Raw genomic sequence first — 27,876 nt, 5'->3', positions numbered from 1 at the left:
TGCGGTACGCGGGCCTCTCACTGCTGTGGCCTCTCCTGCTGCGGAGCACAGGCTCCCGACGTGCAGGCCCAGCGGCCATGGCTCACGGGCCCAGCCGCTCCGCGGCACATGGGATCTACCCAGACCGGGGCACGAACCCGCGTCCCCTGCATCGGCAGGCGGACTCCCAATCACTGCGCCACCAGGGAAGCCCAATTTGAGTTTTAATTTCCATTATAAAAATGGAGGTGCGGTCTTAAAATCCTATGCTGAGAAAAAGAGGTGACAGCAACCTTGAAAGCTCTTTGGGTATTGCAATTTGCCAACGGCCCAGTGTCCCTACCCAGCAATTCCTTGACTGCAACATCACCTTCTGCATAGACCACCCTTTTCCTTTCTTATCCTGGGCAATATAAATTTCTTTCATGCCTGATGACTTCTTGATTCTATCAATGTGGTTTCCAGAATACTGCCCATCCCTTTCCAGCTGTCACACAGAGCTGGGCTGTAATATTATATTTCACCAGTAGGTGTCAGGACCTGAAACACTATGTATTCCAACTGAAACGTCTTAAATTGAGACTTCAGGTTATAGAAAACTAGTGATTCTAGGTGCATTCAGCATGAAAGTTTAGAATTCTCTACCTTGAATTTACCTGCAATGTAGAATAGTCCAAGTTGAATTATTAATGCTGGTATGAAATCAAAGCTTAATTTAAAAGATGAATATATGGGCCTCCCTCGTGGCACAGTGGTTAAGAATCCGCCTGCCAATGCAAGGGATATGGGTTCAAGCCCTGGTCCGGGAAGATCCCACATGCTGCGGAGCAACTAAGCCTGTGAGCCACGACTACTGAGCCTGCACTCTAGAGCCCTCAAGCCACAACTACTGAGCCCGTGTGCTCAGAGCCCATGCTCCACAAGAGAAGCCACTGCAATGAGAAGCCCGCGTACCACAAAAAAACTAGAGAAAGACCCAACGCAGCCAGAAATAAATAAATAAATAAAATTTTTAAAGCTTTTTAAAAAAATTTTATTTATTTTATGACATATGGTTTATGTCAGTGTTAATATACTCACACTTCCCCCCCACCTGCATTTACTTTTTAAATTTAAAGCTTACTCTATTATCAAATATTGCTTTAAATAACAAACTTTTTTTCGATAGAGAGAAATCGCATGTAGCTATAACGGGGAGTCATTGTACATACATACACAAAATACCAACTTACCACTACTGCCACAATCTGCACAGGAGAGGAGTTCTTCTGGTTTCTTTTCACGATTAGATTCTTTTGTCCCCAGACAGAAGCTGCATATTGGAATGGGATCGGCACGGGGCTATGAAAAAAATTAAAATGAAAAAACACTGTTAGTTTTCCATTTCAAAATTTAAAACAAAACATTAAAATCAAAAGCTTCTTACATATTTCTTTACCAAAGAAAAACTGCTGAAATAAGGTATTCATATCAACATTTTCTGCTAATAAAAAACCCCTCAAATTATTTGACACTAAAGTATTGCCAGAATAATGCATTTATGTGTAATGTATAAGACTCAGAAGTAATTTTCATTAAGCCAATGAAATCTAAAACCTTTATATATTACACTACCTTCCTGAAATGAACATTAAGAATTCATTTGAAGTCTCAGTTGTTCCCGTAATCTATATGCCTACTATAAATTGATTCACCTATTCAGTATTACAGTCTATGAGTATCTTCTAGTCAGACCAGATTGTTTAATTAAACTTTATCAAATGTTTTAGTACAGGTTACTATTATGCATCAATTAAATATTTGACATAAAATACTGGTATGTTAAAAGGTGACATAGTAACAGCATTAGAACTAAGCGAGAACTTTAAAATTCTATGGGATCACTTGAGATGATCAAAAGACCATTAACAAGGCCTTTCTGGCACCAAGGTCTTCAAAAGTAAACCACACCATGCCACACAAAGGAGACAAACTCTCAATCTCTGACATTCCCACTTTCAATAAAAGAAAGAACAAAACATTTGTCTAACCCCCAGCACCCCTTTAACTCTCACTACGGAAACTGCTTCTAACAATGTATAAATCTGCATACATTTTAGTGCCTCCATTGTTATTTATGAGTACCAGCAACACTAGTATTCCCATCCAAATGAAGAGTTGACTGTGTCTACAGATCTGGTCACATTATTTTGAACAGCCAAACTGTATGAAAACTAAAATTTTATTTCATATTCCAAGCTTCACACATGTTGTCTGCTAGCCATCTGAATGTAACTATAATGTATTTATATTTGAATCTCATGAATCAAAAATTTAGGGCAAGAAAGCTTAGTATAATCACAAATTTTTTTTAATGTAAATTAAAAACAAGATTTTGCTAGGCCTAACTTTCTAAATATACATCAGCGTAAAATAAACCTCATTTGTTCAGCCACTCTGTTCCAAACGCCTGATACATTGCCTGATGCACAGCAGGCACTCAAAATGTATTTGCTAACTATATAAAAATATATTTGAATATAAATGAAAGAAACATATGCTAGTTTAAAAACACTTATCTCTAAAATAATATTTCAAATAGTAATAATGATTCCAACAAACGTTCAGTGTGACATGTCATCAAAAACCAGAATTCACCTTATGACCAAGCATTTGCAAAATTGTTCGTTATGACTGTTAATTTCATCTTACAATATAAGTGTTCATTATCTTGCCCTATTTTTCGGCTTAATTTGTTCTTTTAATATGTACAGGTTTCACTTTCTCAGGTAACTATGCAAATGCGTTTTTGTAGCCCCAGTTAAAAAGCAGAGTATAAAACACTGTATTAGAAAAACCAAAAAAGACAAGCTACAACAAACTGGTCACTGACTCCTACCACCATTTTTTAAAGGCCAGATAATCAGCACTGCATAATTATGGATCCATAGTTATTACTCACAACTGCTCAACTGCAGCACCTTGGGAACACTTCTGTTCCTTTAAATAGCAATTAAAAGAACAATCTGGTTTTCAAGTGACAACATTCCCCTGATAGATTCTAGCTAAAACCCAGTCCTTATACTAATGGGATTCCTGTTTTCATTTGATATAACAATGCTCAAGCCATTGCTGCCATCCTTGCACTGATAAATAATTTACAAAATGTCACATATCATTCAAGCAATGAAACAAATCCAAATCTGCAATCCCATTTTTCTTTCCCAGATGAATTTTTAGCTGTAAGAAAGACACGGCCATCAGCCAGCATTCATGCTCATTTTTCGTTTTTAACTAAAGGTAACACAAAGGACAAAGGTTGCTAGTAGTTCATGGCCAGAAAGACCGATGTCCCACACTCTGCTCAATAATAGAAAGCATAGATGATATCACTTCACGCCACACGCAAGCAAGCCCCACCATGCTGATGTATGCTCACAACCATTTATTTTAGGGATAACTGTCTCACAATACTCTATAAAACCACTACATTATACAGAAATGTCTGCCCTGCTGAATTATTGATAATTCAGAGCACTTTTTGCTAACCTCAGTATAGCCGAGTCTAATTAACTTTAAAAAGCTGTCACTTGTATGAAATGAAACTTTTACAGTAAGGCACGTAAATGGGTCACAGAATTATTATGATTCACTATTCTCGATCAGACTACACATAAACTGTTTCAAAAAAATAATCCCTGGTAATAGATTAAAATGGATTGCAGTCAGAAAGAGGTCTGAATCACTGGCAACTCAATTCTATATAAATCCACTACTGACAAATCATATTAAAGAGGTCTGAAAATGGAACCAAACATCTCCCAGTTCTGAATTCCTTTCTTTGAAATTTCACACCACCACCTAACCTGTTGATCACATTTTCTTATCAACATGCCTGAATATTTCAGTCTGATCTTGAGAACGAACACTCACGGACAGGTTTAAACTCTGCAAACTGCTCGGGAAGCATTTCTTCCTCACCTCCCATGTGATGGTCCTGGGGCTGCTGCTAGGCTAGAGGCCACTCATACACTAGCTCATTTAATCATCTTAACAATCCTGCCAGGGATGTATATTATTATGCCCATTATAGGAAAGAAATTGAGGCTCCGAGAAGTGAGGTAACTTTTCTAAAGTTGCAGAGGTTCAAGTGTGGAGCTGGGATTCAAACGCAAGTGTGTCTTTGGTAAAGCCCATTTCTCACCTCTACTACCTCCCCTCCTTATCCCTCAAGAAAAACCAATGTTTAAAAATTATTTTCCATCAGCAGTAATAACTCTAATGTGCTCATAATCTCTGCCATCCAATTTCTCCCATGACCAATGGCATACGTTATGTAAACTATTAAAAAAGCAACCTTTAATATGCTATAGATTATTTATTGATTACAATGGGGAAATGGTAACTTTACAATGGAAAAGTCTGGTAGACAACCCCTTAACTGAGCAATCGAACCTATCAGCCATTATGGGACAAACTGACATGAGATGCCTCCCAAGCGTGGCGCTGAAGGACTCAGCACTGCCTATGCAGTGTTCTTACTGGAAACATTTAGCCTCAATCTAATCATAAGGAGACAATCAGGCAAATCCAAATTTAGGGACATGCTGGCCTGGACTCTTCAAAAAATGTTGATGCCATGTAAGACCCAAAAAAGAGCAGAACCAATTTAGGCGATTAAAGTGGTGGGAAAACTAAATACAATTTGCAATCTTTGCTTGGATTTCGAATTTTTAAAAAATAACTCACGGCTGTAAAGAACACTATTTGGATAATTAGGGTAACATGCACTAAATAGCAGACAACACATAAACTAGACTGTGATTACATAAGAATTGTCTTAGGAGTTATGTGCTGAAATATTTTGGAGTAAAGTGTCATGATGTCTATAACTTGAGCACAAATGATGCAGGGGGAAAAACCTATGTGTATTACTAGTGTATGTGTGTGCAGAGAGGAAGAGAGAAAGCAAATGTGGCAAATGTTAACGGCTGATGAATCTATATAAAGGTACTTGGATGTTCATGACATTATTCGTTCAATTGTCTAATTATTTGTTTCAATGTTTACAAGTTTCCAAGCAAAAAGCTGGGGGCACTTTCAAAAAAAAGATACAGAATGAGTTATTATATAGTTGGATTACAACATTTCTAAAGTAAAGTATCTCAATCCAATTACTGCTTCACAGGAAATACAGAGGACAGAGGAACATGTCAATCTACACAGCAGAGGGATGCAAGTACCAAAACTCTTGAAGACAAATGGCCCAGTTTCTTCAACAAGTAAATTAAAAGGGTGAAAGAATGAGTGAGGGAGACAGAAACAGATACGGAAGAAGAACCAATAGATTAAGAGATTTAAAAGGCTTATCAGCCAATTACAACGTATAGTCCTTATCTTGATTATGATTCGAATAAACTGTAAAACAAAACAAAATGACCTACTGAAGCAACTTGGAGCTGGTTGGCTGGGAAGAGACTGTTGGGAGGGGACAAGCAGGGTGTCTTCATCCAGGGGTAGGGGTTAGATTTGTTCTCCATGCCTCCATGCCCCAATGAGTCATCTTAGACTCCAACTTTCCAACAGAGCTGTCCAGCAACGAAATGAATTTTTTTCTTGCTTCTTTATTTTACTTTTTACACTGTGGTAAAATGTGTGTGTGTACGTGTGTGTGTGTGTATGTATGTGTATGTATGTATGTGTGTGTGTGTATATATATATATATATATATATATCATAAAATTCACCATGTTAATCATTTTTAAGTACACAGTTCAGTGGCGTTAAGTATGTTCACAATGTTGTACAACCACCCAAACTGATACTCTGTCCCCATTAAATACTAACTTCCCATTCCCCCAAGCCCCAGGCAACCGCCCTTCTGCTTTCTGCTCCATGAGTTTGAGTAATCTAGGTACCTCATATAAGTGAACTCACACAGTCTTTGTAATCAGAAGCCATGGAGATACTGCATGGACCCTATCAGGATGGCGAGGATGCCACGGTGGACCAAGGAGCCTCCCGCGAGTTGGGATCTGGGACCTTTTCAAAGGTCCTTTCCAGATCAAATAGTTTAATGGTTCCATGGCTGGATAATTTCTAAGGCCCTTCCCAACTCAGCTCTAATTTTTCATTGCTTCTATTATACTTTTTTTTAAAAGAGATTTTAAAAGTCTTCAGGACGCTTGATATCAAAATAAGACAGCCTTTTCTGAGGAAACATTCTTAAATCCAAGACAACACATCTTTGATAAGTTTTATATTTGCATACGGTTACTTTTATTTCTACCCTGAAGGAAAAAAACATGCTTGTTAGTCTTGTTAGTCTGAGAAACTGGAAAAAAAAGGAACGGAGGGAGGGAGGGAGGGAGGAAGGGAGGAAGTTCATGCACAGATCAGAGCCATGGGCATCCAGGCTCACATCCTCTTCCTGACAAAGACACCAAAAGGGGTTTTGCCTCCACGGTCTCCACTCACAATGATCAGAGACACAGCCCTCTCTTTCCATAATCCCTTAAGGATTCTTCTCCTGGAGTCATCTACAAAATTTCCTGAATCTACTTATAAAACATACCATTTTAGTAATTCCAAGTGTTGGAAACAATTCAGCATTTTTCATTCATATATTCACACTTGTATCATGGAAAGACCTGAATTTAAATTCTGTTCTCTGAGCCTTGGGTTCCCTCTTTTGTGAAAGGGCACAATAGCGTCCACCTTGTCTTGCTCCAGGGTTGCTAAAGTTCCCATGTGAGTGAGTGTGTGAAGCACTTTGTAAACTATAAGGTTCTATTCAAACATTGTTAACAATTATTGCAAAATTCACTCTGGCTATAAAAACAAACAGGGCAAACAAACAACTTCAAGTCCTTAATAAACATCAGTGCAAATAATTTGTTCTGGAGTTTAGAATTACTCTATAAAAGATGGATGTTGTGAGCCCCCATGAAAAGTATTCATCTTAGAGGATTTTTTTGTTTTTTGTTTTTAATGAATTAATCAGGGAGTACAGGAACAGCGTAGAAAATGCTCAACTGAGAGTCAAGAGGCCTGTAACTAATTTAATAAAAGGAAAGCTTCAAAGGAAAAGAAAAGAAAAAGATGTCAAAGGAAGAAAAGCACAAACAAATATAAAATCTTAAACTAATAATACCACAAAAGCAAACAAAGATGAATATAAATCCTGTACACCCCAGTATCAAACAGTTCATCTTTGGAGAACGTTCTCTACACTTTAGCTCAGACAACTCAATTCAATAACTCCACAACAAGCTGTATGGAAGGGCTGTTTTAAGACTCTGCTGTATTTATCTCTTTAATTTATACCCTCTTATCGTTTCACACTGAAATTTGAAGTCGAGGTACTACTTTCCTTTACCAAAATGCTTTTCTCAAGTGTCTCACTTGTGCCGAACACAAACCCTGTGAAATAGGATTGGTGGCTCTTTCTGTCTCCGTGTCACAGGTAAGTTAAATGCCTCCCTACGGTCACAAAGCTATTAAGACAGAGGGAGCCCAGCCTGCTGACTCTAAGCTCTGAGCTGTTTCGCTTCCCATGGCTGCTCCCTCATTTCCTTTGGAGCTGGATTCACATTATCACCTATCAGAAAGGCTATCCCTGACCACTCTCTCTAAAACTGCACTCCACCAGCACCTCTGGATCCTCCATGCCTTGCTTTATTTTTCTGCATAGCACTCATCACTATCTGACATATGATGTATCATTCATCTATTTTGTTTCACTTACTAAACATTAAGAGAGCAGAGATTAGTTGTTGTAGCTCCAGTCTCAAAGTACATTCATGGAATAAATGAATGAACAAATGAACAGACTGCTTTCAGGTTTGGAACTGGCTCCTCCGGTTCAACAGGTCCCAAAATACTGACTACTGTTCTTTATTTTAATGTATATTTTTAATGACTACAATATGAAGCAACCATGGCAAGGTGGGTCCCATCACTGTCTAATCTGAATGCTTTTTTCCTACTCTGACCATTTATAATGAATGGCACTTATGTTTGGACATAATTGTACTTCCATGGGTCTAATCTGACAAGATAGAGCCAAAATTTTAAAATCAGCTGGGAGGAAAATTGCCTCACCACTCCCACAAGTATTAACTATTGGGGCTCACTCACTAATAGCCACTATAGGTTGTATGCAAGATAGCTTTGGGGCCACGCCCAGCTGCCAGTACCTAACTGTGACCACCGCCCCCTTTAACTCTCAAGAAATAACACAATAAAAATTTAAAAAAAGAAATCAAAAAAGATGAATACACTGCAGTGAGAGTAACAAAATTATAAAAAAGCATCTATCTGTTCAATCTATTTAACAAATATTTTATAAACTTTGGTGTTTTATTATTGGTAATGAATTATTTTCCAGACTGTACAACAGATAGCACTGGGACAACAGAGGTTGAAACTGTTCATGTTGTTTTAGGTAACATACTTTTTTTTTTTTTTAGCCACCTCAGCACTATACTTGACATTTATCTAATAAAGAGCTAGACTTCATTTCTTGCCACTTAACCCACTTATTCAACTGATATATGTCTGAACAGATGAAGCCCACTCCTAATTAGGATATGGATCATGCACACTCAGGATTTTCCTTTACAGCAATCTGCTTAAGCTGTGGTCTTGGGAAATATACTAACTCTAAAAGTAGAGTATATTCCTGTGATAATCTAAACCATTTTGTATTTTAAGAGCATTATCTTGTCCCCGTCAGCATGTGCTGTAACAGTGGTTAGTGCAGTCATCCCTCTGCAAGGTTTGGTGAGCAGCACGCCCTCACAGCAGTCCCGGGGCTACTTCAGATCCTTCAGGCACAACAGAACTCTGTTCACAGCATGTCCACTGCCATTTTCTCTACACTCATGTACCCTTTTGCTTTATTCTAAGGCAATTCTTGCACTTCTGTCATGAATCTTGACCTGAATAGATGCCTAAATAATTTCTTCTGGAAGATAATTGGAGATATACTTATTACAAGACTTTTCATAGGCAACAATTTTACCATAATTTTCCTCTGGCCATATAGGTTTTATTGTATCACCTCCCCTGCTCATTATACTTCTCTGTGGGTGATTGGTTCTGTGAGGGGGCACTATGTCATCCCCACTGGCTCTAAATTGAGTTTCTGTTATTACTCAGGGCAAAAGGATTTATTATTGTTAATGTATGGAGATCTTGAATGTGACTGCTGTATTTTACCTCCTTGTCACAGTCAAGGGAGTTTTCTGTATTTTAAGAGTGATAACGAGTAAATTAAATCTAATAAAAATATTTAAAAGCATCCCTACACATATCCATAAATACATCACTTCTTTTTTCATTTAAGGAATCACTTAGAAACAAAACCAATATCAATGACCACATATGGATAAATTCCCACAATCAAAGGCTGATTCAGAAGTATAAAATTATAAAAAGCTTAGCCACAGAGGAATAAGAAGAGGAGAGAAGGGAAGACTTTCTAAGAACATCAGTCACAATAGTTATCAAATGTGTGGAGCTAACTGAAATGCTCACACTGTATCCTGTTGTCTAGAACTTGTTCTAATTAGGCAGGTGTGCCATTTATAAGAGTGCTGATTAAGGAAAGGGATTCTATTGGAAGGAAACAAATCTAATCCTGCACACTGCATTTAACAATAGCATCTCATTTGTTCTTTTTTTTGGGGGGGGTGGTAAATAAATGAGGCCTACAAGTTGGTGGGAGGGGGGAGAAGGTAGGACAATGAAACAACTGCCTTCCCCAGGGTCTTTAATTTCTTATCTGGGCAGAGGCTTGGCTTTGAAGATTTCGTCTGAAAGTCTCTCCTACACCCCTACCATTAGAAACTGCAGGTATTGCATTTATCTTCTTAAGGGGGATCAAAGTCTGATTCAACACCGCTGGAAATTCAACACATGGTTATAGGAAGTCAGCTTAGGATTTACAAACTATTCTCTTCAGCAAGTATGTAATAATATTAGCAATATAATAGAAACCCTACCCTAGATTTTGAAAAATGGAATTTTAAAATCAATTCATATTCAAGTATCACAAATCTTTAATAGTTTCTTTTTTTTTTTAATTTTTTTTGCGGTACGCGGGCCTCTCACTATTGTGGCCTCTCCCATTGTGGAGCACAGGCTCCGGACGCGCAGGCTCAGCGGCTCACGGGCCCAGCCGCTCCGCGGCATGTGGGATCTTCCCAGAGCAGGGCACGAACCCATGTCCCCTGCAACGGCAGGCGGACTCTCAACCACTGCGCCACCAGGGAAGCCCTAGACTTCTTTTTTAAGAGCAATTTTAAGTTCACAGGAAAACTGAGAGGAAGGTACAGAAATTTCCCACATGCCCCCCGCCCCCACAGGTGCACAGCCTCCCTCATTAACAACATTCCCCCACCAGACTCATACATTTGTTACAACTGATGACCCTACACTGACACATCATTATCACCCAAAGTCCACCCAAAGATTACATTAGGGTTCCCTCTTTGTGTTGTACATTCTATGGGTTTGGACAAATTTATGATGACATGTATCTACCACTGTAGTATCATACAGAGTATTTTACTGCCCCCCAAAATCCTTGCGCTCTGCCTATTCGTCTCTCCCTCCCTCCTCTAATCCCTGTTAACCGCTAATCTTTTTTTACTGTATCCATAGTTTTGCTCTTTCCAGAGTGTCATATATTAGTTGGAATCATACAGCGGCTTGCTCAGTTGCCCAAAGGCATCCGTTTTAATCTAGATGGTGCCTACATACAACTCCACCTAGGTATGATGTGAACATAAACATTCTCATTACCAGTTCAACCAAGAGAAACCTGAATTAACTGCTCAGAGACACAGGCAACTGAATTGATTGTAATTAGATACAAACAGGGAAGTAGAATGAAAAGATGAGGCATAGGTAGATGGATATTAACAAGCTAGAAAAGTCACATGGTAGTCACTTCCTCAATAAGATTACCATCACCACCACCATTCCCTCCAACAATGTCCTGTCTTCACAGAGATTTACATGGCAGTTGAGATGCTAGGCACTATTCAACAAGTTACTAATATTTACTCAGCACCCAAGTATGCCAATAGAATACAACTGGTACTCCAAGCGCTTGTCCTCACAGAACCAATAAAAGTAGTGTGATTCCATTATCACACTTAATTTGCGATTGCCCGGTGGGCACATTAAACCCACTGGTGGGTAGAATTTCCATGCCCCTGGCTTTTCTGCTTTTGTTTTCTTCACTTTCAGAGTACCTTTGACCCTTTCAATTACAGTAGTCCTAAGAAGTAGGAAAGGAGGATGGTAATTACTACCTGAATGTCAAGAGCTCTGACCTTGTTTTTTGGACTCTGCCCTAAACCTCTTTGTGGTGGAGATTCTAGATCCACTAATACTTTAGGCCAGGCACCAACCCAGCACTTACAGGTATATTATCAGTGAAAGTCTGCTCTCTGGTCCTTTAGCATCACTGCAGGCTATGTATGGAGGGCACAAAACATAAACCCCTCCCCTGTCAATGCAAACTACAGCAAGGCCAGGAAGAGAAACACCAGAGTGACAGGCTTTACCCCAGGGCAAGGATTTTTAAGCTCGATTCCCTAGAACTTCAAGAGTCTACAGAAACCTACTAAAGGGTATACAGTAGGTTGAAGAAAGCTCTTTATTTTTGTGAAATCAAATTTTTTTTGCATATTTTAAGTCAAAGCTTAGTACACTATGAGCTCTTTGAAGGAGATCCTTGTTTGCTTTATCTTAACAAGAACTATACACACTGTAGCTATTTGACAAATATTTGTTGAATATATAAATGTAACATTATTTCTCATACATGGTTCTTTCTCATCATTTTCTAAATTACATTCTTATTTTAGTATATAAATGGTAAATAAAGAAATAATAATAAAACAGCACATTATATGAGGAAAAATAAACACTTTAAATGTTTGTCCATTTAGAACCTTCATATCACATTCACCCACTTACATTTTTTAAACTGTAAGATACACATAACATAAAATGTACCATTTTAACTGTTTTTAAATGTATGGTTCAATGTAAAGTATATTCGCAACATTGTACAACTAAGTTTAGATATATTTTTATATACAATGATACAGTTCAGAGAGTTCTGAAAACACCCCCTCACTCATGTAACCCATATTGCTATCAAGATATAGAGCACTCCATAACCCCAGAAAGTTCTCTCCTGTTCCTTCCCAGTCAACACCTTCCCACTCTCCTTCCCAAGCAACCACTATTCTTTTTTTTTTTTTGCGGTACGCGGGCCTCTCACTGTTTTGGCCTCTCCCGTCGCGGAGCACAGGCTCCAGACGCGCAGGCTCAGCGGCCATGGCTCATGGGCCTAGCCGCTCCGCGGCATGTGGGATCCTCCCGGACCAGGGCACGAACCCGTGTTCCCTGCATTGGCAGGCAGATTCTTAACCACTGCGCAACCAGGGAAGCCCCCTCAACCACTATCCTTGATTTCTACCTCCACAGTTTGGATTGGCCTGTTCTAAAACTTCATATGAATGGAAGCAGACACTGAGTTCTTTTGTGTAGGGTTTCTTTTACTCACCGTATTACCATATTCATTCATACTGTCGCATATATCAGCAATTCATTTCTTTTTATTACTGAGTAGTATTTCATTGTAAAGTATACAAAAATTTATTTATTTTCTCTATAGTTGATCAACATTTAAGTCTTCTTCAGTTTAGAGCTAAAATGAATAAAACTGTTCTGAACATTCTTGTTTAAGTATTTTTGTGGATAGGTGTTTTCATCTCTTTTGAGTAAATACCTAGGAGTGGAAATGCAGGGTCATAAGGTAGGTAGATGGTTAATTTTATTATTAGAAACCTCTAGTTTGAATAATTAGGAAAAATGCTAATTAGCAATACCAGGAAGTAAGCAGGGGATACTACTACAAATCTTGAAGACATTAAAATGATGGGAAATATTATGAACAGCTTTATGCCAATAAATTAGACAACTTAGTAAAATGGACTTCGCTGATAGACTAAACCAACAAAACTAACACCAGAAGAAATAGAAAATGTGAATAACTTTAAATCCATTAAAGAAAATGATTCATAACTTAAAACCTCCACACAACAAACCCCAGCTTTGCTGGTGAATTCTTTCAAAGATTAAGAAGACTATGATACCAATTTTTTTTTTCGATACCAATCTTAAATGATCAACTTCAAAAAACAAAGGAAGAAATATTTCTCTGCTCATTTTATGAGGCCAGCATAATTCTGATATCAAAATCGGATAAAAGCATTACAAAAAAAGTAAGTTAAAAGAACAACCAATACCCCACATGAATATAAACCCTCATTTGTTTTTCTTCTTCTTAAATATTACTTAAAAAAAAAAACTTTACTGAGGTGCAATTTACAATAATAATATGTACCCTTTTAAAGTTTGGACAAATATACATATCCGCATAATTATCACAACAATTAAGAAACAGAACCCTCAAAATTTTCCCTCAAGCCCTTTTGCAGTTCCATTTCCTTTGCAGACCGGGCAACTATTGATCGGCTTTCTATCATTACAGATTATTTTGCCTGCTCTAGAATTTCACATATGAAATCACACAGTTGTACTCTTTTGTGACTTCCTTATGCTTAGCCTGTTTGTGAGATTCATCCATGGTGTTGCATGTATGAACAGTTTATTCTTTTTTTTTTTCGGTACGCGGGCCTCTCACCGCTGCGGCCTCCCCCGTCGCGGAGCACAGGCTCCGGACGCGCAGGATCAGCGGCCATGGCCCACGGGCCCAGCCGCTCCGCGGCATGCGGGATCCTCCCGGTCCGGGGCACGAACCCACGTCCCCTGCATCGGCAGGTGGACTCCCAACCACTGTGCCACGAGGGAAGCCCAGTTTACTCTTTTTAATGCTACATAGTATCTCATTATATCAATATACCTAAATTCATTTATCCATGCACCTGCTGATGGACATCTGTGCTATTTACAGTTTTCAGCTGTATGAATAAAGCTAATACGAATATTTGTGTTAAAGTCTTTTTGTATACATGTTTTCATTTCTCTTTGGTAAATACCTAGGAGTGGAATTGCTGGGTCATATGTTAAGTATATGTTTAACTTTATAAGAAACTGTCAGAGTGGGACTTCCCTGGTGGCACAATGGTTAAGAATTCGCCTGCCATTGCAGGGGACACAGATTTGATCCCTGGTCTGGGAGGATCCCACGAGCCGCAGAGCAACTAAGCCCGCATGCCACAACTGCTGAGCCTGCGCTCTAGAGCTCAGGAGCCACAACTGCTGAGCCTGTGTGCCACAACTACTGAAGCCCACACGCCTAGAGCCAGTGCTCCACAACAGGAGAGGCCACCGTAATGAGACGCACGTGCACCGCAACGAAGACCCAATGCAGCCAAACATAAATTTAAAAAAAATAAATTCATTAAAAAGAAAAAGAAACTGTCAGAGTGGTTTCTAAAGTGATTATACCATTTAACACTCCTGGTTGCACTTGGTTTTGCCAGTCTTTTTAATTTTAACCATTCTAGAAAGTGTGTAGGAGTATCTCATATATCCTTGATGGCTAGTGATGTTGCCTGTTTTCATGTGCTCAGTGGCCATTCATATATCTTCTTTTGTACGGTTTCTGTTAGACTCTTCTGCCTGTCATCATGGTCTAATGCAATACATTGCCAAACCCTCTGAAAAACCTTTGGCCCCAGCTATTGAAAATGCTACCAGCAGGCAGTTTTCAGTTGTCACTCCCTTCAGGGATTGCTTCAGTTGTAGAGTCATGTCACCCAAGGACATGCCCCTTCCAGCAGTGGCCCACATACAAGTGGTAGAGGTCCTCATCTCTGAGTGATACAGAAATATAAAGGCTTGGTCATCTTGGCCCAACTCTTGTACCAACTCTGTCCCAACTCCGAAGGACCAATCTAGCTCTAGAGCTACATATAAAGTCAGCCAAGGCTGTTATTGAGCTGCATCACTGCTCAACCCCTTCCTCTGCCCAATAATGCTTCATTGCCATTCCTTCCACAAGAGTTGATACTACTAAGGGCTTCCCTTAGTAAATACTCCACCATAAAACTTTATCTCAGTGCCTGCTTCCTAATGAACACAAACTATAACACCTATTTTTAAAATTAGGTTGCTTGTCTTACTGAGTTGCAAGACCTTCATATATATATATATATGTTCTAGCTACAAGTCCTTTGTATACATATATACATAACATATAAAATATATGTACTGTGGGACATCTCTGGTGGCCCAGTGGTTGAGAATCCGCCTGCCAATGCAGGGGACACGGGTTCGATCTCTGGTCTGGGAAGATCCCACATGCCGCAGAGCAACTAAGCCGGTGTGCCGCAACTACTGAGCCTGTGCTCTAGAGCCCGCGAGCCACAACTACTGAGCCCGCGTGCCACAACTACTGAAGCCCGCGCGCCTAGAGCCCATGCTCCACAATGAGAGAAGCCACCGCAGTGAGAAGCCTACACCACAAAGAAGAGTAGCCCCCGTTAGCTGCAACTAGAGGAAGCCCGTGTGCAGCAACAAAGACCCAACACAGCCAAAAATAAATAAATGTATTAAATATATATATATATGTACTGTGAATATTTTCTCATTCTGTGGCTTGTCTCTTCATTTTCCTAATAATTTCTTTTGAGAAACACCAGTTTTTAATTTTTATGAGGTCCCATTTACTTATTTTTCTACTTTTTATGTCCAATCTAAGAAATCTTTGTGTATTCCAAAGTTGCAAAGGCTTTATCCTATATTTTCTTTTAGTTTCCGGGTTTTAGTTTATAAATTAAGTTCATGATGCATTTTTAGTTAATTTTTATGTACGGAATGAGGTAAGGGTCAAGATTCACTTTTTTTCCATATGCATATCCAGTTATTCCAGGACAATTAGCTGAGATTTTCTTCTTCCCATTGAATTAGTCCTTCAACTTTGGTCTTCCTTCTCAAAATTTGTTTTAGCTATTCTAGATCCTTTGTATTACCATATCAATTTTTTAATCAGTTTGTCGATTTCTAGAACAAAGCCTGCTGGGATCTTTATTGTGACTGTATTGACTGTATAGATCAGTTTGGGGAGTGTTGACTTGGTAACATTATTGAGTCTTCCAACCCATGAAATGTACATTTCTCCATGTACTTAGGTCTTCTTTACTTTCTTTCAGTAACAGTTATAGTTTTCAGGGTACATATTTTGCTAAATTCATCCCTATATATTTCATACTGTTTGATGCTATTGTAAATGGTATTCAATTTCTGAATGTTCGCTGCTACTATAGAAAATACAATTGTGTTACCTCCTTCTTTCTGAAAGAATTTATCTAACAGTTGTATTTGTTAAATGTTTGAGACTTCACCATTAAAGTTGTGTGTTGTCCGAGCCTAGAATTTTCTTTGTACCACAGTTTTAAATTTTGAACTCAATTTCTTCAGTAGATATAGAGCTATTCAGAATTTCTATTTTGAATGTATGTGTCAGCTGTGGTGATCTGGGCATTCAAGGAATTTTCCCATTTCATCTAAACTGCCCAATTTATTGGCATAAAATTGCCCATAATATTCCCTTATTATTCTTTTTATGTCTTCAGTGATATCCTCGCTCCCATGCCTATCACTGGTAATTTGTGTTTTCCCTTTATTTTTTCATTGGCCTACCTAGAGATTTCTGAATTTTATTGATGTTTTCAAAGAATCAGCTTTTGATTTCCCCTATTTACTTTCGATGTTCTTTATATGAGGAAAAATGTTGATTCTTATGCGGAAACCTGATTTGTTATTATCACTATCATTATCATTTTTATTCTAATACAACAGCTAGAGCCATGTGGTTATTCAAAATGCCATTCCCTTTTCTTTGGCTGTAGAGCAGAGGGTCCACGCATTCTACTCTGGTGCATCAACTCCTGGGAGGCTGGAGCAGGGAGGAGGTAACAGCTGGTGCCTTAGTGGAAGAGGAACCCTACCGAGAACTGCTCTCTAGACAGTGGTTCTTAAACAGGTATGAACATTAGGATGTACACGCCTAAGCAACATGCATGGATTTTGATTAAATAGGTCTGCAGCTGACTTAGGCATCTTGATTTTTTAAAAAGCTTCGAGGAGATTCTGGTGGTACCCCAGGTTGAGAATCACAGCTCTGAATGATTAGGACATCAGGCAGTTTATGCTCAGAAGAGTCTGAGAAGCACAAGAGTAAATACAGAGCTGAGAGGCTACTGAGAATTTGTTGCCTACTCCTAAAAACTGTGGGTCTGAGGGCCCCAGAGACATAGTAAGTTTATGTCACATGAACATGCTTTAAAGGTAGGGGGAAATATACACATGCATCTAAAACATGGCTTAAATTTCTTCAATACGAGGGCAATTTTGTTGATTTTTAAAGTTACGTGTGTGTGTGTGTGTGTTTTAATTCAAATAGCACAAAGATATACAGAATGGGAAATAGGTTTCCCTCCTATAGTTAATCCCTGGACACGCAAATTCCCTTTCAAAAGGTTCACTGAGACACTTCCATCTCAAAAAAAATTAAAAGTTGAGGTGTACTAAACCAGTTTTATTCTAATAGATATTGAGGTTAATACCATTCTTTTGCTTCTACGGAAATGTACACATGTGCATTTGCATGTGCAAATACACCTGCAAAATAAATGCCTAGCTGTGAGACTGCTGGGTCACAGAACATAGGAATTTTTAACTGCATGAGGTTGTGTCACTCTATACTCCTAACATGTTTTATCAAATTTTTTCCTTGCCAATTTAACAGTTGAAAACCATACCATATTTTAACTTAAATTTGTTTTTCAAATTAACTTTTAAAAACTGGATTCAAAGGTCATATTTTAAGTAAAAAAACTAGTAATTTTCTTTATCCCCTAGTATGTGATAATACAAATAAAGCTGTGCCTCCACAACCATCCATAGTTCAAGGTTAATCAAAGACCAGTGTTCTTATACATCCTCACAACCTCTTCATTGGAGTAAACAAACCAAACAAAGTGGAAGCACTAGCCAAGGGACAGTGAGGAAAGTAAATGAAACTCTACTCTCCTATCCACTGATCTTTTAGGATCAGCACATTAAGAACATCATCTTCGCATCAAAAAGCTAAATGAAGCATGATTATAAGAGGACTGCACTATGTACGTGTGTGTTTAAGAAAATAAGGGGTGCATACTAATTTTTGAGACCGAGTTAAAAGGAAACTTTGCAAGGTAAGTTTGACAGATCACTGGAACTTACAGAGCCACAGAAATTTGCTAGCAGCCCATAAAATTTCAGTACTTCTTTCCACAGTCCGTGTTACAACAAAGAACAATCTGAAATCAGTGAGCACAGACCCACCTATAGAATTACAGTAACAGTACTGTCAGGCATGGTTTTTCTTCCTCCCTCCTTCCTTTTATCTTCCCTTCTTTCTAATTAACTACCTGTCTGTTTTGAGGGCCTGGCTCACTCACGTGATACTGCTTGGTGGTCCACTGCTGGTAGTCATCTCTAAGTTATTCAGATGATTTTGAGTATAGGGGAGGGGCCAGGAAATGACAGAGATAAATACTTCTCAGACTTTAATATACAAACAAAACACCTGGAGATCTTGTTAAAATGCAGGTTCTGGTTCAGTAATGCTGGAATGGGGCCAGAGATTCTGCATTTCTAAGGAGCTCCCCCATGATACTAATGCTGATCTGTGGTCCACACCTTTGAGCAATAAGAATATAGATACTTTAAAAAAGTAACCCCCAGGGCTTCCCTGGTGGCGCAGTGGTTGAGAGTCCGCCTGCCGATGCAGGGTACGCGGGTTCGTGCCCCGGTCCGGGAAGATCCCACATGCCGCGGAGCGGCTGGGCCCGTGAGCCATGGCCGCTGAGCCTGCGCGTCCGGAGCCTGTGCTCCGCAGCGGGAGAGGCCACAACAGTGAGAGGCCCGCGTACCGCAAAAAAAAAAAAAAAAAATTAACCCCCAAATTACTCATATTCAACTCTGGGATGTGTTTTACCATTTCAATATAAGGATTCACTAAAGAGCAGAACCCTGGAGTTAATGCCCTGCCGGAGGAACTATTTTATTAGTCACAGTAATGCAGTAGTTGGTGTGGTAGCAGTTGTAGTAGCAGCAGCAGCAGGAGTAACAGTAATTAGCAGCAGCAAATATTTGAAAAGCACTAAGAACAGATATTCAGGTTAGCACTTAATCAATCATTAAAATGCCAGAAGGTAGGTACTATTATCTCCACACTACACATGAGAAAACAGAAGTTAACTTTCCCCAAACAGTTAGGCTCCAGGACCACTGCAGTACCTCTCTGGTTATCAAGTTCACGATCACTGTGTTGTTAGTAATGAATGTCATCATTTCTCAAGTTGACACGTGGGAAGGGGCAATTGTTTAAAGGCCTTATTTTCTAGCTCCTGTAAAGTCCAGCTTGGATAAATAAATAGATCATTGTAACTGATCAGTCTGGGTCAAGGTCAGGAAGAATTTAAACCTATTATTTGACACTACAGACAATCTACTTTGGATAATCAAGAGTAGCTGTGAGTTCAGAGGCCCCAGAGATGATAATGTTGTTGTTTTAAATCTTCTGGCTTTATTTGTTAACTAAGGTGTGACAGAGTGGAATGGCTTGCTTTAGAAGTTATCCAAAGACTAACACTGGTTACAATATGAATTCCAGCATATTTGGCTTCGAAGCTACATTTTACGCTTCCTAAAAAGAGATCAAGCTAAATATACAGTTCTCAGTCAAAAAGCCCTGTAGAGTAACCTGATCTGAGCAGGGGCACTTTAACTCACTGCCAAATAGAAAAGCATGATCGCCTTATTCCACACACACAAATACCATTCTAGGAGAGGCCAATTAATCATGAATATAACTTTTCAGACATTACATAATTTCACATAGACTTGCTTCTAATGCCTGCCAAGGAAAACAGCAATTTGTATCACCAGGAATAAATCTACATTTGAAAAGAAACGAAAGTTACAAATATGAAACAGTGTAACTCTGGTCACCTCTTTCATGCCACCCTTCCTCATAAGTTCTCTAATTATTTTATTTTATAAAACTGGCATTAATAAAACAACCAAAAATGATGTAAGCTGTAAAATTACATAAATAAATGAAAATAGGGAAATCCAAGTAATTTTTATATCTACAAGAGTAGCAACCTCTAAGATATGATAAATAGCAATGCACACACACACACACACACACACACACACACATATATATAAAATAAAGTCATATGCACACTGCATACTTCTGAGTCCTTCAATATTACACAAAAACACTGGTATATTAAATCATTTATTATAATTTTAAGAGATTCAATTTTCATATCTAAAATTATTTCTGTTTTCTACATAAATGTTTCACTGATATAACCCTGGTAAATCAGGAATAAGTGATTAATTTGAAAGCAATCCAATGATATCTACAGTCAACATTTTCAAATATAAATAATGAACATAAGCCTGGCAAGTATTTTATTTAGAAAATATACCCATCAGCCCAGGATTACCTTCAGTACGTTTATAAAATTCCTTAACAGAATATTTATAAGCAACAAAACTAGGAAAACAAAAGCAATTAATTATCCTCTTATTAAATAATGGCTGTACTGAAGAACATCAGACTTTAAAGGGGGATGCATAAACTCATAACAGACTTATCTGAATAGTTCCCTTCTACAGTCATTTTTAAAAAGAATGCTCTCCTTCACACTATCTTTTTTTAAAAAATTAATTTCTCCTTCATTTACTTAAGGTTGGGTGGACTAGCTCCTGCTTTTGAAACTTCCCTAAGGAAAACCTGACACCCTAATCATGGTCACTCAAAAGCAAGCCAAGTACCCATACATGCATCTGAGGCTCTGGTGCTTTTAAACAAAGACCAAACCACTAATGCCAGACCTTTAGTAGATGTGCAGAAACAAATGGTACAGTGTACTTCCCCACCTCTGTTGAAACCCTTGCCTAGCCAGCCAAGATTTTGTTCTTTATGTGTTTTTCATTTAAAAATAAGTATTTTGCACTTTCTAAAAAAGAAATGATATTCTGAATGTTTCCCCAAAACTATGTAACTACGTATGTGAATGTAGATGTGTGCGCACATATGTATACATGTATGTACATGTGTGTGTATGTGTATATGTGTGTAGATATAGATATGGGCATATTAAATAGGGGTGTGTTCTTCATTCTCTCCCCCAGTTAAAAATAATAATAATAACAGCTAATATTTATTGCATGTGACCATGTGCCAGATACTGTATGAGGTGCTTAAATTATTTCAACAATCTCAGCGAGGTGTTCTTATTGTTCCAGTCTTATTAAGGAGGAAACTGCGGCACAGAAAGGTTAAATAATGGGCCCAAAGGAGCACAGCTGCCACTGGCAGAGATCAGATTCCAAGTCAGGCAGCTGACCTCAGAACCTGCTTTCTTCACCCCTGTGTAAGCCTCTAAATTAGGAACAGTAACCAGAGCAGGAATGGGATACACACATAAGTCAAGGGCAAGGGTCATTTTGGAATTAGGAAGCAGAGGTGAGTTTATAACGGGTGTAGATATTAGAGGAAGAAGCCACAGGAGGTTTTTTATTGTCAGAGTGGATGAAGAGGAGACCATCAGCAATTCTCTACTTAATTCAAAATGACTTTTACAGAAGATTGGCTTTCAGGAGTTATTTAGAACAGAAGAAAAAAGCACAGTTTGTTGAGAAGAGAATCTAAGAAAATGACAGTGCTTGGGAGACAGCTCAGAAGACTAATGTAATGAGTTCACAAGGAAGGTGCTACCTAGAGGAACGGAGCCGAATGGAGAGAGAGAAGGCTGGGACCTGAGCAGCAGATGAGGGAAATGAGATAAACCAGAGCCTGCTGGAGGCTGGCTTTGATGCATGGGGCGAACAGCCAGAGGAGATGCAAAAGGAAATGAGAAGCCCCTGTAAAGATTTAAGGAAGGGGTTGGCATGGTCAGGAAGTCCACCTGGCAGGAGGTAACAGCCCATTCTAGGAACTTGGAAGAGGAGGCAAGGAGAGGAGAATGACAGGCCTAGAAGCTACTGAGTTCAGTGGATTTCATGATGATTTCATAAAGATGTGCTATTCTGGACAAGTCTGTATGTTGAGGAAGAAAAGTCAGCCAGAAATTGCTCTAAATTTAATAAAGTCTTCAGAAAAAGTTGCCAAGGCAGAAAACTTCCTAGTGACTCTGCCAATACAGCTAATTGCTTAGCAATTACTGGCCATGAGCATCACGGAAATTGTTGACATTTTTAAACCCTTACACTGTGAGGACCTATGTCTCAAAGCCCTTGAAATTTTTATCAGTATTTGGGTGTGCTCTGAGCCAAGTTCTCTACCCATGTCACCAGAAAAAAAGATGATAATTTTCCAGAGAAAACTGTTATGTTGTCTCCTCCATTGGGCCAGAGTCATCCTCAGCTAAGATGTACATGTGAATAATTTATATTCACCTGGAATGGTTAACATACGAGCATGCTGTTCCAAAGGTACAGTTGGTTTTCTTAACAGTCCAGATCACAGAAATTCCTCATGGTCCTTCTCATTTAGTTAAAGGGATAAAATACAAATATTTATGGGAGAAAAACAACTTTTGTAGCTTATTGATTTAGCTTTAGGAGTATTTCACAACTGAGTCCTTTTTAACAACATACAACCAGGGACATAGGTCTAATCAATACTGAACATCTACCCTGCAGTTGGGGCTTATGAATTAATCAGCATCTACTCTAACTCAAACCATCAGACAAAAATCAACAGTGACCTACATTTTTTTGAACACTGTAGAACCACCTAAACAATGTTATCATTTACAATAATGACAACAATCTTGAACCCTGACCACAAACACCAAAACTAGTGACTCTGCTCATGAGTTATTTATTTCTAGGTTATCTCTTTTTCCAGGGGACTAACAGCAGGAATTCAGGTTGTCACATGCAACACTTCCTGTATACATTAGCCGCATCATGTTAACACTACTAACCAAAAGCTGGGAAAGAGCACCTGATGACCCCAAGGCCACACAGCAAAATTAGGCAGTATGGGGAATCTGGCTCTCTCCACTCAATTCAATGGTCTATTGTTAGGCCAAGTAACCTGTTTCCCGATTAGCATACGAAACAATAGAGGATAAAATAGTGTGTAAGCAGAAAGTCTTTCCTGGTGAGCTGCAAATTATCTAAAGAAGGTTTTATTTCTAATTACGGTCATATAATTACAGACACTTTAAGGAGAAGAGCCTGTTTGTTCTGCCTGGTGTGAGCAACTCACTGATTTAGGCTCTCTTGAAGCCAGCAGCCAAGTGGCAGTGGCACAGACCCAGGAGTTCCTGGAGGAGAACAGATGGACAGCTATCCTAAAACAAAAGAGCTCCCCAATGTCGCCCAGCAATAAGATGTGAGAGCTTGATAACTCTACCATCCCCATTCAGGTGTTACATGTATAAAATGAAAGAGTTCACCGTTAAGTAGATATTTTTCTCATTGGGTAGCAGAGAGTACCATGCTTGGTCTCCCATTCTCTCATTTTCTAACAAGGCCTTCCCAAGGCTTCCTACTTAGCATAAATTGGCTTCACCTAAGGATTAGTTCTTATTTTTCCAATTGGTTTTTTGAAGAAAATATTCATATTTCATCAAATTTTCAGAACTTCTTATAGAAAGTTTCTGAAAGGCTGGTGACACACACTGTAGCAAAGGAATTGAGGGCCTAGAATCTGGAATCAGATTCTCTGGGTTTGAGTTCCAGCTCTACCACTTTCTAGTTGTGTGACCATAGCCAAGTATTTGACTCCTCGCTTAGTTTCTACATCTGTAAAATGGGAATAACAATAGTTGTGTGACTTATATGAGATCATATATATAAAGTGCTATGTGCTACAGCATGTGGGAACTGCTCAGAAGACGTTAGCATCTGTGAGTTATCACTGTATTTGATGTAGACATTTTGGCCAATCAACATTTTTTTCAGTACCTGCTACTTACTTCAACTGTGCAAGAGCACAGACTCTATCCACTGTGCCACAGAAGATTCAAAGAATGAGAACTTACGACCCATGCCTTTGCAGAGTTTACAAATCGCAGGTGGAAAAAGCATACATATACAATTCAAGAACATATTTCAGACAACACAATCCCACAGACACATGGCTTTCTTGCTTTCTTCAATAATATATTCTGTGGAAAGTTGGCAAGTCACATTCTAAAAGGCCAGTTCCTCTACCTCCTTTAAAAGAAAGGTACGGTGAACACTTGAAAATTAAACATCTCAAAAACTGTCACAGGTCAATTATAACTCAATAAAACTGGGGGTGGGGTGCAGGGAAAGAACTGTCCTATTTTCTTTTATAGGTTCATATGGCTAAAGAAATATTTGAGCACTTACTATACATAAAGGACACTATATTTAATACTAAAATTCAACTGTTTGAAGTTTTATTTCATTAAAGCTATACAGATAGTACATAAATTATCAACAGAAGTATAAAAGTTGGGTAGAGTCAATCCATAGGGCTTCTATAAGGGGGTGAATTTTGATGCAAAATTTCAAATGGAGGATGGGAGGGATTTCAGGTAGAAACAAACAGCAGGGGCTAAGGGCAGCAGACTTGGGGGGAAAGGGGAGAGGTGGCAGCTATAATGATGAAAATACATAGACTTGAGCAAGGATTCATGTGGGGACAGGGTAAAAAGGAGGTCCTTTAGATGGAGAGCCAAGTTAGCAAGAGCCTCAAATTTAAAAAAAAAAAAAAAAAAGAAAGAAAGCTCTCCTCACTGACCACCATGTCACAGCTTCACCAGCCCAGAGCTCTTGATTTCCCCACAAAATGCTCAACACTGGTGGCTAATAAGCTATTGTCTAGGACTCCCCTGCACTTCTGCTTCCACCTGTTGAGTTCTGTGCTTAATTGTGTTTGTTTTCAAATCTGTTTATGTCAGTTATGCCTGTTACTATAATTAAGTACCTTAATTAAACACTGTTATCCAACACCCAATAAACTATGTGTACAGAGAGAGTTGTAGTCTCTATGGACACTTTGTTGAATGTTTTTGGACAGATCTGACTAACAGTGAAAAATATTATTACAAGACTTGGAGGAAGTTACAACTAGAAGAATTGCTTCACAAGTGCATCTAAGGAAACTGAGATTGAAAGTTGTAGAGGAAAAAGATGGGAAACTCCAACCTATGCTCAAAGAAAAGGCTGGGGCCTCCACCAAACAACTGGCAAATATATACACATGATACATATTTTATAAGATAAAATATTAATAAAATGTTGCCATATATATATATATACAGATATAATTTTTTATTCCCTACTTTTAACCAGCTTTTTGGGTTAACCAACCAATTCTTAATCACATCAAATACAAAAGCTTCTACTATAATGAAATCAAGTGGACTGCACAGTCAAACTTGAAAGAAAACTATCAAAAAACTGCACCTGCAAATAGGTGGGGGAAGTCCTATTCAAATACATAAATTTTTATATCTATACTCACTATATCTCGTTTCAGCTATGTGAGTCAAAAGAACACTTAAATGAAATACAAACTTTGTCAAATATTTTTCCCACAAAACTCCAATCTGAATACTGAATTTAAATAGATATTTGCATTTGTAGACCCAAACTTAATACATTGTTATTTTATCTAATGCACAATAAATACTTTATTTCTAATACAAAAGAAGTCAAAATGGATATTAAGTATTTTGAAGTACCTTAAAATGATCAAGCAACGATAAATAAAAGCAAGGATAATCAGTCTCTGAAAAGCAATCATTTTTCAAACAGTATAATTTGCTCTTGACTGAGTTTAAGACCTAAATAATATTACTATAAAGAATGATAGATACCTCCTACCTGTGCTCACTTTTTTCTTGAGTGGGTTAAAATACAGGTAAGAACCAACCTAGGATTATTAAAAAGAATTATTTTATTTACTGTGAATTATTTTGAATACACACTTACTGCTTATATATCTGAAACTAGCAGCCCAGTATGAACCATGTATATTTTCCTATTAATTACCCAGAGCAGGTTATTCATCAAGCAATTAATTGCAAACAATTTGCCCAACTGATGGCTCCTTGTTTTTAGTTTGTTTTTTTTTTTTGACATCACCATTTCACAGATTAGACTATAAAACCACTAAATAGGGATTGTGTCTTGGACTATGTTCTGTACATGATGAATACACTGGTGGCGCTCAGTCAATGTATGACTAATGATAACACTGTCATTCGTTTATTTTTCAAATACTTTATGTTCACTGAAAAATATTTATCACAGGATTTCACTGTATGCAAGAGCATCTGTAACACAGGGTAGAAACGGAATGTTTTCAAAACAGAGAGCCTGGAAACATTAGCCAGAACTCAGGCGGCCAGTATTTTGGGATTTTTTGGCAGGCACATGAAATAGATCAGACATCCTGGTTGAAAACTAAATCTCCCAACAGTAAACAGAAGAAACCAATTTCATTCAAGATAAATGACTTTTCTTCAAATTCCATGAAGAGGGAAGAATCTCTGTTTTGCAGAGATAGGCATAAAATCGTGAAAGATGTATCCAGATATATGAGATGAGGCCCAAACCACCACCAGCACCTCGTACTATGTAGTGTTTCCCATTACAGAGCCTCACAAGATTTGCGAATTTTTTTCTAATTAATTATAAATCACTAAACAAATCCTGACAATAGTGAGAATGCAGCTTGGACAGAAACAGTCTGAACATTTCTAACTCAAGTTCTACCACACAAAAAAAGAGAAATATATTCAGCAAGGGAAAACAAAGGTTCTTGGCTAAAAGCTCAACTCACCATCTTGTACTTATCAAAGTCATCTTAAGAGGCATTATTCTAGGGTTATACTCTGCTGTTGTTTAAAAATGAAAAAATGTACATGCACTGGTCCAAGGTCAGTGCTCAAAAAATACTTGTTGACTTGATGTCTTAATTTTTCAAGAAAAGGACTCTGAAAATTTCAACAACTATGTATAAAAACTAAAGATTTTTTTCTTCAAAAAGGTAAGTTCATATGTCAAATGACCTAAAAACTGTAAGGTACCAAATAAAACCCAGGCTCTCTGTCAGTGATTAAATCAGTGATTCAAGATGTTCTTCTTGACAGGAGAATAGAAAATATTACTAATATTTATTTCTTCTGTAGTAGTGGATTTTACTAAATAATATCTATTTTTTATCTCTCTTCCTGCACACATGGCACTTAAAGCTGAAATCAATCATATACTATTACACTTGATTACTACTCAAAATATCAAGTATTCTGTTTCACATGCATAATCTTATCCATTTAATCATACCACTAGTTTCTGAGAGAGGGTCTTATACTTTCTATATCCTTTTCGGGGCCTAATGCCCCATTAGGATATAAGAGTTTTTAAAAATTACTTATCAAGCAAGTGATAATCTAACCACGGCATGAGAAGCAAACTCTTGCATCTGGCATAAACAATGGATACTTGATTTATTCAAGTATCCTGGTTCATAAAGTGGGATTAACAATTTCACAAATTTTGAGCAGAGTAAAAAATCTGGTATTACAGTCAAACAAAATACAATTACTTTTCCTTGAGTTTTGCATTGTACACTCTTGCATTATTACCCTTGACGAAATAAGAGGACTGCCAGCTAAAAGAAATGTACAAATAATAAATGCCAGGTAGACCATTTGTTTCTCCTAAGAGCATTCTTTGTTGAGTTCAGATGCCTGACTCATGACGCGGGTTAGCTTACGTAAGCCTGTGGAGTCCTCTGAGTTAAGGGTGGCTCAGAGGGTCTCTCGACCTCCCAGCATTAGAAAGCAGTACGTGACCACTGGTCTG

The 27,876-nt window shown here is 38.2% G+C and overlaps 1 protein-coding gene across 5 annotated transcripts in view; it reads right to left on the bottom strand.

Moving 5' to 3' along the window:
* The window catches only part of KAT6B (lysine acetyltransferase 6B), a 185,526-nt gene that overhangs the window by 68,567 nt on the left and 89,083 nt on the right, over positions 1–27,876 (bottom strand). For all 5 annotated transcript variants that reach the window (XM_089897235.1, XM_022590928.3, XM_089897234.1 and 2 more), the window contains exon 4: positions 1,212–1,320. In XM_089897235.1, the coding sequence (XP_089753361.1) occupies positions 1,212–1,320 (109 nt within the window). The remainder of the gene's footprint in view (positions 1–1,211; positions 1,321–27,876) is intronic.

The sequence above is a fragment of the Delphinapterus leucas genome, chromosome 16 (genome assembly GCF_059928025.1).
Source record: "Delphinapterus leucas isolate spDelLeu-1000000601 "Yukka" chromosome 16, BTC_Dleu_Yukka2, whole genome shotgun sequence".
In the NCBI taxonomy this organism is placed as follows: Eukaryota; Metazoa; Chordata; class Mammalia; order Artiodactyla; family Monodontidae; genus Delphinapterus; species Delphinapterus leucas.
Note: the sequence above shows the minus strand (reverse complement) of the source record. Positions and strands in the feature narration are given on the sequence as shown.